This window comes from Stegodyphus dumicola, chromosome 6 (assembly GCF_044657685.1).
Source record: "Stegodyphus dumicola isolate Sdum_Otavi_A_Nest chromosome 6, ASM4465768v1".
NCBI classification, from domain to species: Eukaryota; Metazoa; Arthropoda; class Arachnida; order Araneae; family Eresidae; genus Stegodyphus; species Stegodyphus dumicola.
The window spans coordinates 66317164-66329662 of NC_140773.1; the positions used below are offsets into that span (position 1 = coordinate 66317164).

The 12499-nt window shown below is 32.7% G+C and overlaps 2 protein-coding genes across 8 annotated transcripts in view; one reads left to right on the forward strand and one right to left on the reverse strand.

Annotated features, from left to right (window-relative positions):
* LOC118192291 (uncharacterized) overlaps window positions 1-6046 on the forward strand; it is a 29756-nt gene extending 23710 nt beyond the window's left edge. For both annotated transcript variants that reach the window (XM_035363227.2, XM_035363226.2), the window contains exons 2-6: window positions 398-456; window positions 1521-1625; window positions 3119-3151; window positions 4821-4859; window positions 5812-6046. In XM_035363227.2, coding sequence (XP_035219118.1) covers window positions 442-456; window positions 1521-1625; window positions 3119-3151; window positions 4821-4859; window positions 5812-5868 — 249 coding nt within the window. In that variant the 5' untranslated portion in view covers window positions 398-441 and the 3' untranslated portion in view covers window positions 5869-6046. The remainder of the gene's footprint in view (window positions 1-397; window positions 457-1520; window positions 1626-3118; window positions 3152-4820; window positions 4860-5811) is intronic.
* The window catches only part of LOC118192288 (phospholipid phosphatase 1-like), a 98542-nt gene that overhangs the window by 67707 nt on the left and 18336 nt on the right, over window positions 1-12499 (reverse strand). For 2 of the 6 annotated variants that reach the window (XM_085818456.1, XM_085818454.1), the window contains exon 1: window positions 6794-7437. The exons of the other annotated variants lie outside the window; for them this stretch is intronic. The gene's annotated coding sequence lies outside the window, so the exon portion shown is untranslated. Of the gene's footprint in view, window positions 1-6793; window positions 7438-12499 lie in introns of those variants that run through there. 6 annotated transcript variants of the gene reach the window in all.

Sequence of the window (12499 nt, forward strand, 5' to 3'; positions counted from 1 at the left end):
TCATTTTCATGACTAAATACAAAAAAGATTATTTCATTATAATATAGGAATTAAATTAATTTTTATCGAAATTGCATACTATAGAGGGAAGAGAAAAGAGCCTTGTTGCAGATATGTTATTATTGTGTAATTTTATTTATTTGCTTCATTATCAAAATTATTCTTATTATGACGCACAATATTCACTCGCAACACAACTTCAGTTTTATAATTTTTAATTAAAATAATTAACCATAAGACTATTATCTTATGCAGAAACATCTTTGCATTCTCCTAAAATTTGTGATTTACGATTTCAACAGAAAATTAACTTTATATATTTTTGTTTAAAATAATTTGTTAAAATATTTGTCCGAAAACACTTTACTTAGTTTGACTGTTATTTACTTAACTGTAGCTAAAGACGTGGTTGCATGTGGGAAATTTGTCGAATGTGAAAAGATGATGCCGAAACAAGTAAGTACATTTTTTCTGTAATCGAGTAACAAGTAAGTACATTTTCTGTATAACTGAATTTAAAATTTCTCGTATAAATTTTAATGAGAAGTAACTTCTTAACTTAATACTTCTTTAAAAGCCTGCAGTCTTAAGTCTTTTAATGGAAAAGATTTATCATGCTTTAATTAGAGATTCGGAGAACATAAATTCAAATCATTGAGTTTAATATCAGAAATTTTAATCATTCCTACTTTTATACCAAACATTTCATTAAACTAATTAATCTGACTCGAAATGCATTCTCCGAATTTCCAATTAATATAAGAACCACCGTTTCAAATGTAATGTGGAACGAAGAAGCCAAGCTAAATAAATAATTCTAATGGATCTTTTTTTACTCTACCACTTAAGCCTTTCCATATTTATCTGGTACTGAATTATTCTCCAGCTCTTTTAACGAAAGTCAATAAAATTTATTTTATTTCTTAAGTCCAAATGCATTAATGTTAAGATCCTAGTTTCTGAAAACAGTTACTTTAATATTTCCTTTCTTTAAATAGCAGAATTGTCTCTGTACTTTAAAGTTTTCAACGAACAATATATATATATTTTACGGTAACTAAATACCTAAGCAAATATAAGCAATACATTTAACTCCCTTTTCGTACATTCTCATAAATCAGGTAACTTCTTGGAAATGAAAAGAAAATTGAAACATATATCTTTAACAGGTTAAAAGAATAATGTTATTTGGAACTGCCCAAAACTGTTTATATGAAGGAGAAATTAAAAAAAAAAAAAAAGAATTAAAATAGTAAAAATTCCCTGATGTCATTATAAGCACTGTTAGTAAATTTCGCAATATTTATGGATCTCTTGTTAAAAATTTAATTTAGAAATTAAACTTAAGAAATTAATTTGCTTCCTAGAAAATCAAACATAGTACATGCATTCAATGTTACAGAAGTTTCGGAAGTATTCTTTAAGAGAGTTGTTGAAATGTCTCGAAGTATCTTTTTTTCACAGAAGTATTACTTACGCATAGTTATGAAAATGAAAAACAGAAGTATGATTTTTTTTAGGTTTTGGCTGCTTTTGAGAAGTGCCAGAAAGAATGCATTGCTGGCGGTGCACTGAAGTGCAGTCCTCATGAACCACTGTATAAGTCTCTTGAGATTCCAGAGAAGGTAAATTAAATAATTAATCTTTTTAATAATCTGTAGTGAAATTGTTTAATATTAGATGATAAAATAAATTATAATAAACCTATTCCTAACTAATATACTTTATGTATATAAATTTTGCTGAGGTAAAATAGAAATGTTAGCAACTATTTTTAATGATTTTTAAATTTCGTTTGTATCTATGTCAGCAATTAAAGCTTCATTTCGATATTTAGTCTTTGCAGATTTTCTGTTGCGGTGTGTTTGCAGTTTAAACAGTATGGAATAATTTAAAAACGAAACTAGAAATGTAAAAACGTGGCTGTCATTAAATTATTTTTTATTGGAACAATATTACGATTTTTTTCCTCTTCTTTCATTAAAGATGTTTCTGTGAAAGTTTTGACATCAGCATACAGGAAAGATTTAACTCATTCATGTTACTTTTAGAATATCTATGAGTATACTTTACTTCCAAAGAGTGGTTTAATTCAAAAGTTTATTCATATAGTTTTACCTTTAATTTTGTCCTTAGGTTTAATAAGTTAGATAATTTTTTTATTATTCATTTAGTATGCTAAAAATTTGATCGTATATAACATTTCGTTGCTGTTTGTTTCCAAAAAAAGTCCGCAAAACTTAAACCATTAAAGCTTAAGCTAGATTTTGCAAATTAAAGATTTTCTGCAGCCTATATTACATACGTGTTTAAAAGATTTAGTAAGATTCATGGATGTGTGAATAACAGCTACTATTTAAATATTTTTAACATCTTGCAAAAGGACTTTATTTAGGTTTAAAACAAAAAAGAATTTGAATTTATAGCACATCATAATAAATATAAGAATTGAACAATTTCTATGCAGGCATTTCCAGACTTTAAAGTTTTGCGAATAATTCCTTTCTTTTTTAAAGCAGTTTTTACCATAGTGATATAAGCAAAATTAAAATGCTATGTGAGAATTTTAATTTTACATTGAAAATTGCCTTTCATTTCACAGCTTATAAGTTTGCGGAAGAGTTTAATAGTTTAATAATTTGAGAATTATTCAACGTTTTTCATCTGAAACCACAAAGCAGTTGACGTTGTAGAAGTTTACTTAATCGCATTTCCCATCATGTACATTCAAATTAACAATGCGACCTTTTCCGTTTTATTAAAAATAGAGATTTAAAGTGAATGAAAATATATTATCCAATATATTTTCATTAGTGAAAATAGTTTTTGGATTTTAAAATAGTGAGCGCATCCGTTAAAGAAATGTAAACAACTGACGCTAATGAAAATTGAAGGTACTGTACAGTATTTCTATTGACTAACCAATTTTCGAAAGTATGTAAAATGTTTACTATTTTATGGATTAAAATATCTAAAATTTGCACATAAACGTTTAAATCATACGTTACTTGCGTTAAAGTTTAGTTTTATTTATATTTTGGAAAGTCTAAATAATGATTCAGTATATTAAATTAATCATACATCATATGAAATAAATATTTGTTTCTTTTCCCATTAGGTATTTGAATGCATTGTTGAAAACACTCACAAGGTAAGTACTTTTTCTTTTATCAATAAATTTTGACATTAAGACATTCATCGTTAGAAATACATTGTCGCCGATTTTAAGTTTTAATATACTTGGAATGCAGATTAATTTAACAGCAAAAAAATCGTTATTTTATTATATGCAAAAGGCACTTCAAAAATAAAAATGAAACACTAAACAGATATTGCAGATTCAAACTACATTAAAATTTTTCGAAACTTTCAACGTTATAGCCGATTTTTCAATTATTGCAATCTACAGCTATCTTCGATTACTGTAATGTCATTTAACTATTTGAAATGTATTTGGTATTATAGCCTTTATTTAAGTGTTTCGTTTAGATATTCGAATATCACCGAGGATTTATACAATTTAATAATTCTAGTAACGTACTGTCGAAATCTTTCTAATAACCAATCTAAAAATCTCTTAAACACTACACTGAAAATATCTTATAATATAGCTTCATTCCTTAAATGGATACTGTCTATGTTTTGCGCCAAATTACTATCTTGAGCAACTTTCTTCATTCACTTCGAAATTTCTTCCATCTTTAAAAATTTTACATCAAGCTATATTAAAGGTCAAAATCGTAAAAACAACCTTGTATTTAGCGTAAGTATATTGAAACACTCAATCGATTTCGAGGGCAGCTAAAGGTCCCTCCTCATCAGGAGAAAGAAATACCTAGAAAAAATAAAAATAAAGCGGAAGGAGTCTCAGAAATACGTGGTCCTTATCAGCACTGCACGTGGTTATAACCAGAATTTTAATCAGAGTTACACTGGCCGCCTACTTTTACTGAGCCAGGCTATCTGATCAAACATGTAATACGAAGGACAAGAAAATTAGCGAAGTTAAAAATAGGGAGCGAGGGGCAACTGCACCTTCACGCTCAAAATCTGAACTTCGAAAAATGGAAAACAACCACTGAACGGATTTTTATACCCTCTGGTAGTACCAAACGCGAGGAGGTACCGCCATCTATCGGCAAAAATAGTAACTGAATTAAGATAGTAGAATTTTAAAAGCATTAGGAAGGACTGGATTAGACTGATAAGGACTGATAAGGTCGTGCTGATAAGGACCACGTGTTTCTGAGACTCCTTCCCTTTATTTTTCTTCTAGGTATTTCTAGATTTCTAGGTATTTCTTTCTTCTGATGAGGAGGGACCTTTAGCTGCCCTCGAAATCGATTGAGTGTTTCAATATACTTACGCTAAATACAAGGTTGTTTTTACGATTTTGATTGTCAAGTTAGCGTGTTTCTCTTCTAGTCTATATTAAAGGTATTTGTGCGTTATTTCAGTTGCACAGGCTTTTGCAATCTGGGCAGTTCAAAGACGTTTTTACGCAATTTCTTAAATGTGACCGAAAGTTTAAAACGAAAAATAAGAATGACATTTGAAATTTGTCTGAAAATAATACGCAATTTGGCTTTATACCAAAATGTTTAATTTTGAATTTAGAAACTTAGCTGATGCACATAGAATATTCCTAAAACAATAAAATAACTTTTAAAATTCATTCGCTATTCAGTTAGACTATGCGTATGATGCAAATTTATTTTCCACATGAATTCTTATTTTGATTATGACATGAACTATCAACATATGTTTTATTTAACCCAAAAAGATAAAATTAGACTATTTATTATGAATTTTTATTTTAGCTAACGCCAGAAGAAAATATGAAGATGGTAGAATTTGAAGTAAGTGTTTCTCTAATTTCTGATATAGCAGGATCTTAAATTTTGTTCATTATTTTTATTTTAAATTTTTAAGTGTTCGAAATTTCCTCACAACTCATGTCTTCAAATTGTGATTTCATTATAAATTTCAAAGAAAACGCATTTAAATTGTAAATTGGGCTCATGATTGGGTTTACAATGATTTAACCTCGGTTCACTATCACAGTGATATGCAGAATGAAATTCCAAATTATGCTCTTACTATTACTTATGTTCGTTTAACTGAAAAAGGATACCGAGAGAGAACGACCGTTTAAAGAGATATTTTTTTAGAAAATGCAAACTTCCATCACAAAACTTCATTTCATTCAGCACTTCTTAAAACAAACTGCAAAAGTTATCAGTAAATTTGATAGAGTCATTAGGTTGTTTAAAAGCGGGAGACATGAAAAGTGTTTAATATCCTCGCCGGAACTCAAACGTGGATCTCTCAAGTACACGCCGAGTATGCTACCGTTACACCACGAAGGCATGCGAAAAGGAGGTAGAAAATACCTTATAGATTTCCCCTTTTAAATGGCGACTGGGGATCATGGGACCCAATCACCAAATCGTAGTGGTGACTAATTATCGTCCACCACCTTTTAGTTCGGGAGCCATTTAGTCATTTGAATTATTGATGCAGGACCCGTGAAAAATGTATAGTGCCCTCACCGGGACTCGAAACCTGGACCTCTCGAATACTTAATACGCGTGTGTGCTACCGTTAGACTGCAAAGTCTTCAAAGGAGGAAGAAAATACCTTATAATGTTATTATTTATAGTATTTTAAGTTATATTTGTTTAATTTTACACTGAAATATTTTCTCCAATTTGTGCAGTTGGAATAATGAAGTGTAGATTTATTCAATTATTTTCTTATTTATGCAGTTATTCCTAAATAACAATATAAAAATACAATTTTTATTTACAGAAATGCAGCCGAGAACTTCATATTGAAACATGCAAGTTGCCTAAACATCATCACTGATTTGTTGGCTTGAGTTGAGTTCTCCAGACACTATGAACCTAAATTTGCCTGCATTGGATGCTCTTACTTATTTTATAATGATTCACTTGTACTTAAATTTTTTCTGCATTGCCTGAATATAAACACACTTTATAAGGTTTTTCTTTTGTACCATTCTTAATAAATATTAAATAACAAATGGCTGGAATTATTCTAATCTATACAAACATTGAAAATAATATCTGACAAAAATCGTTTTTGTATAACCATTTGTAAATGCAAAAGCAAGAAAAAAGTTAATAACATAGTTTTTTCGAAATATCGAAATACTAAGCTTCAAAATTTAGAATGGGAGACGTTGTAAAAAAATTTTTAAAAGGTCTATATAATCAGTTTCTAAGGAAATGTTTAATGAAAGCACTGAATTTCAAGCGATAAATTAAATATTCATTTCAAATAATGGATAATTGGAAGCCACTCAGAAACTATTCTTAGCAATGGTTTGATCAGTAGAAGAAACATAAAAATTCATTGAGGGTATAAAAGCGTACATTTAGCAGCCTCACTGTTAAAGTTTTCCATACTTCAATCTGAACAATTTTTTTAAGTATTAGTTTCATTCAACGATCTGTTGTGAAAAAAATATATCAAGACCATGAGTTATGCCGAGTAACAAATGGAAGAATATTTTAACTTATATAATCAAATTAAAACGTTTTCACTAGGGATTTTGAACGCATTCGGCATGAGTGCCTAAATCTACAATATTCTGACTATCAGTTTTTATTTACAAATCCAAACTTTAACACTTAACTTTTTAAAGGCATGACCGAAACCTCTAATTAATAAACAGTGAACTAGCAGACAGATAACGGAATCGAAAAACCGCAGCAACTGTTGCATCAGGTTCTTCTATTTACAATAAAATTAATGTAAAATTCCTTACCTGCTGCATCTTCAGTGTTCTCGACGCCAGGCTTCTAATAATCACGTTTTCCAGTAAGAGTTTCTATTACAATTAGCAGGCCATCTTGTCTTTTAATTATTTATTGAAATAAAAAGCTAATATACACTATTTACAAGGTAGGTGATAATTATTTTAAAACAGTACATTTTTAGTTCTGAGTCTTTACGCTCCTCAGAGCGGTTCCAATCTCGACTGCTTCTCGGAACTTAATTACAGCAAAAGTAAAGGAAGAGATGCCCGCCACCTAGTGGCAAGAATGTGACATCCTCCCACCTTTTGATTTTACCTCGATAAGATGGGAAAATCAAAACAAAATTTATCAATAATCAAACAAAAATTCAAGTACAACTTTCACAAATATGAAAAGTAACTAATGCTCTAAAATTAATACTTACAAAGAAGGATTACACATCTAAACATTTTCTGCATTACATTCATACCATATCCAGATAACATGTTCCAATTGACAACTGTTAGGACAATTAAATTTCTAAAATACTGAAAAGAAACAAAAATTAATATAGCAATTTAAAAATATGTAAGAGGTTTTACAGTTTTACGTCCATATCTAGTTTGATAGTTCATATCACTGTAACACTTATCCGCAGAGTTTTTTTATGTTCATGGTGAAGTCACTAAACAAGTTAGGTCTATCAAGTTCGAGAGGATAAATACGTTTCACAGGTCTTAAGAGTTCACCCGTTGCAGTTTTCACTTTGACAACACGTACTTCGTTGTCTTTCCCAGGATATAGTTCTACAACACGACCTATTGGCCAATCTATTCTCTTCTTGTTGTCGCTGCCGACAAACACCAAGTCATTTTTGTTGATAGTCCGAGTAGATCGTTTAGATGGTTTTTGCACTAGGATAGCTAAATATTCATCACGAAATCTTTTGCGGAAATGTTCTCTTAAGTTCTGCAAGAACTTGTATCTTTTTGTCAGATTAATGGTATCCAGGTAGTCTAAGTCAGGCACTCCGACGTCGTGCACATCTTGTAGAAACATTGAAGGAGTTAGTGCCGTAAGATCATTTGGATCTTCTGAAAGGTACGTAAGGGGTCTTGAGTTGATTACTGATTCGATATCACAAAGTATAGTCAACATTTCCTCATAAGAGACACAGGACTTGCCGAGAACATTTCTCAACATCTTCTTCACTGTTTGTACCAACCTCTCCCACCAACCGCCCCACCATGAAGCAGTTGGGGGATTAAACTTCCACTGTATTCTCATACTAGTTGAATTACATTCTATTTCTTTCCAATCTATCGATCTTAAGATTTTCAGTTCCAACGAAATTAGTGCCATTGTCGCTGTAAATAATACTTGGACGACCTCTTCTGGCAATAAATCTCCTTAATCCCAAGATGAACGCATTAGTTGATAAACTTTCTATCAGTTCAAGATGTATCGCGCGATAGACCGCGCAAGTAAAGAGCAAGATCCATGCCTTTTTTCCTTTTCGTAAATAAAGAGGACCGGCTACATCGACTCCGGTCACTTCAAACACTAGAGCATCTCGAACTCGATCTTCAGGAAGAGGTGCTGGAACAGTCTCTATATTCTTTGCGCTATATCTTCTACAGCGAACACACTTCATAAGAACTTTACGTACTGTTTTTCTTCCTCTCAGGACCCAGAATTTCTGTCGAATATTGGCTAGTACGAACTGCACACCAGCGTGGGATAGTCGCAAATGGTAATCTAAAATTAACCTATGAACTAAGTCATGATTTGAGGGCAATACAATTGGACAGAGAAAATTTTCTTCTTCCTCTCTTCTAGTAATCTTGGTCTTTAACCGAATAAGGCCATCTGAGTCAAAAAAGGTACAAAGGTTGCTAACTTTAAGATCTTTGCCAAATGCTTCTATTTGTATTATCTTGCATATTTTCTTTTCTACAGTTTCTATTTCCGGGACCGTGAGTTCTCCTGATTGTTTAGAATCTGGTCTTCTGCAGTTTTTGATAAATCTGCATATCCAAGCAGTTATTCTTAACATTTTATGGTAAGATGAATATTTCTCAAAAAAATGTTCTACCCTTTGCGTATTTAGTGCAGAAATGACTGATTTCCTTTTTTCTGAATTCACTATTTCCATGTCCGGTATTTCCCTTTGTCTAGGCCATTCTTCCTGATTTTTCTTCAGCCAGTCGGGGCCCTCCCACCATCTAACTACTAAAAGTTGTTTAGCGGTGCAACCTCTTGATGGGAGGTCAGCTGGATTTTTTGTTCCAGCAATATGTTTCCACGTTTTTGGATCCGTCAGTTTCCTAATCTCCCTGACTCTGTTTTCCACAAAGACAGCCCAGACAATCTCTTCCCTTTGAATCCATGTCAAAACTGTTGTAGAATCCGTCCAAAAATGCGTTTCCATATTTTGCCATTGCAAACCATTTAAAACAGAAGAGCATAGTCTGGCACCTATCGTGGCAGCTATCAATTCCAGACGAGGGATCGTAATAGATTTTACGGGAGCTACTCTAGACTTCGATGCCAACAGATGAATTTCAACTCCAGAATTCGTCACAGTTCTCAAGAAAACTGCAGCAGCATACGCATTACTACTGGCATCACAGAATGTGTGAATGCTGCAGAACTTCCTATTGTCCTTGCTGGAATGTATCCAACGTAGGAGGGATATTTCTTTTAAGAGAAAAAGGCTTTTATACCAATTCACAAAATTTTGTTTTGTACTCTCGTCAACTTCAGTATCCCAAGAAATTCCTGTTTTCCATAGGTTCTGCAACAATATTTTAGAATACAAGAGAACAGGACTCACAATACCAATAGGATCAAATATTTTGTGTGTTACAGCGAGAATTGTTCTCTTCGTTATTATACCCATTTCAAAATCTTCTAGCCAATTCAGATTCAAAGTTAAATTATCTTTCTGACAGTTCCATAACAGACCCAATACGGGTGAAATAGTTTCCTGTTTCAGGTTATCTCCATTATGTAACCAACCTCGAAGATTAAACTTTCCTTCATTCATTATTTCTCGAGATTTTTCGATGAACTGAATCATCTCGGATTCTTTGTCAAAACTGGCAACAACGTTATCTACGTAGAAGCTACGCAAGAGTTTAGCTATTATCTCCGTATCATATGAAGAATTTTTCATGTACTTTTGTAGATGGAATTCTATAACAGCTGCCAAAAGGAAAGGACTACTCTTAACCCCAAATACTACCCTAGTATGACGAAATATTTTCGTTTTCCTTTCTTCCACATCATTCCACCAGAAAAACCGAAGCCAGTCTCTATCTTGAGGCCTTACACTGATCTGTAAGAAAGCCTTTTCAATGTCTGCTATAGCAGCAAACTTGCCTTCCCGAAATCTCAACAAAAGAGATGGAATTAGTTCTATCAAATTTGGTCCACACTCCAAACACTGATTTAGAGAAGGAGACGATTGTTTCCTCGCAGACGCATCAAACACCGGTCGAATTGGTGTTGAGCTATTTTCTTTGATCACCGGTCTATGCGGTAAATAATGTCCATAGTCAACCGCAATATTTTCTTTAACTTCTTCGATCACTCCTAAGTTACACCAGTCATTAAAAACTGCATTGTATGAAGAAAATAAATTTTGAGATAAAAGTTTCTGGGTGGTAGATTGTAGACGTTTCAACGCTAAATCCTTGTGGGTGGAGAGTGGTACATGATTCTCCGCCCACGGAAGTGCGACTTCATAACGCCCTTCTTCGTTTAGAGATACAGAATTTTCGAATCGGAATTTTGCTTGCAAATCCCTTTCCTCTCTAGCCTTTTTTGTAACTGGATCTGTTATTCCGATAACATCAAGCCTCCACAGTTCTGACAACGTGGCATCAGAAATATGTAAAGATAACGAAAGCGTGGAAAAGGAATTTTCTATTTCATAATTGTCAGTGTTCGCTTTCCCCATGACTGTCCACCCAAGTCTTGTACTTACAGCAACTAATCTTCCCCAAGGAAGAACTTCGATTTTACCTGTAAATAAATTTGCAGCAACATCTGCCCCTAACAACAAATTAATCTCTTGGGGGTTCTCCTGGAATAATCTGCAATTTCCATTTTTCAAAAACATCACTGACGTAAATTCCTCTTCTTCTAAGTTCCCCAATCCAGTGTATATTTTTGATTTTAGGGACCGAAGAACATATTTTTCTTTCATCCAATACATTGATTTCGCAATTATACCGTTTATCTACGCTACCCAATTTTATTCTATAACGTTTATGTTTTTCCGAAACTTCTATGCCGCCGAAAAGTCCGTGGGTTACACTTTGTTCACCTAAGCTTCTTAATTGTAACCTTTCTGCTGCATACCTGCTTATGTACGAGTTTTGACTTCCGGTGTCAATTATCGCTCGAACAAATTGGTTATTCCCTCTTCCATATATGCGAACAATTAAAGTTTGCAAATATACTTCTGAACATCCTGCTTGATTTGAAAGTACTTTATTTTCTATCTGTTCGTCTTTTTTAATTTCCGAAACCTCGACAGAAGGATTTTGTTTATTACACATAATAGTTGCATGTTGTTTTTTACAAATAGAACAAGTTATTTTTGTTCTGCAGTTTTGAGCCAAATGGTGTAATTTTAGGCATTTATAGCAAGCACATTTTCTTTTTAAAATGTCCCTTTTTTCTTGTAATGATAAGCCGGAAACGAAACTACAGTCATAAGTCTTGTGAAATTGATTACAGAAGACGCAGTTCATATTTTCCTCTCTGCATTCGGATTTTGTAAACAAATCTGTAGCGGTCGGAATCTTTGGTTTATTATGTCTATTTGAGAAAGCATATGCGCTTTTCGTTGCAGGGGGGGAAGAAGACTGTCGCCGATCGGATACTTTTTGCTGTTGGGGAACCGTTGACCTTGTGCGTTCACGGGATGAAAGTTCTGCGTGTAAAAATGACATTAAATCTTTTATGTTATAATCTGTGCCAACATTTTGTGTTCTATGAAATTCAAGCGTTAATTCTGAAGGCAATAACTTCAAAATCATCGGACACAGCAAAGCACTGTAAGATTCCGATACAACATCTAACGCTACGAGACATCTAATCTGTGTTTGTACTTTATCATACAAGTTACGAAATGTTTTTATGTCATTCGCATTTTTTAATGATTCAATATTCAGCAAATTATTCATGTGCGCATTAATAAGAATGTCTCTCCTTCCAAAACGGTCGTGTAAGATTTGAATTGCTGAATCATAATGTTTCGGCGATAACGGAAGTCCTTGAACGCAATTAGCAGCTGTTCCTCCTAAATACGCTTTCAGGTAATTAAATTTGTCTACTTTGTTCAATAATTCGTTATTATGTATTGAGGACTCAAAACTATTCCAAAAAGTAAGCCATTGACTACTGTTCCCAGAAAATACGGGAATCGAAAGTTTTGGTAATTTAACATTAGGTGTGTCTTTTATATTTTGCTGTGTGTTCGGTGCATTTAAGTCATGATTAAGTTCCTTAATCCGTTTCTTAAGCCTAAATTTCCATAACGTTACCTTCTCACGATATTGTTCTGTAATTTCGAATTCATCTACACTCAGAATTGGTTCAACTTCTACATCGGCATTAGCTAGTGTTTCGGCTTTAGCATTAAGCTGTTCTAACAATTCTTCGAGCTCATTAATACTACCTTCAGATTTATTTAATTAACTTTCGATTTTCTTAAATAGTTT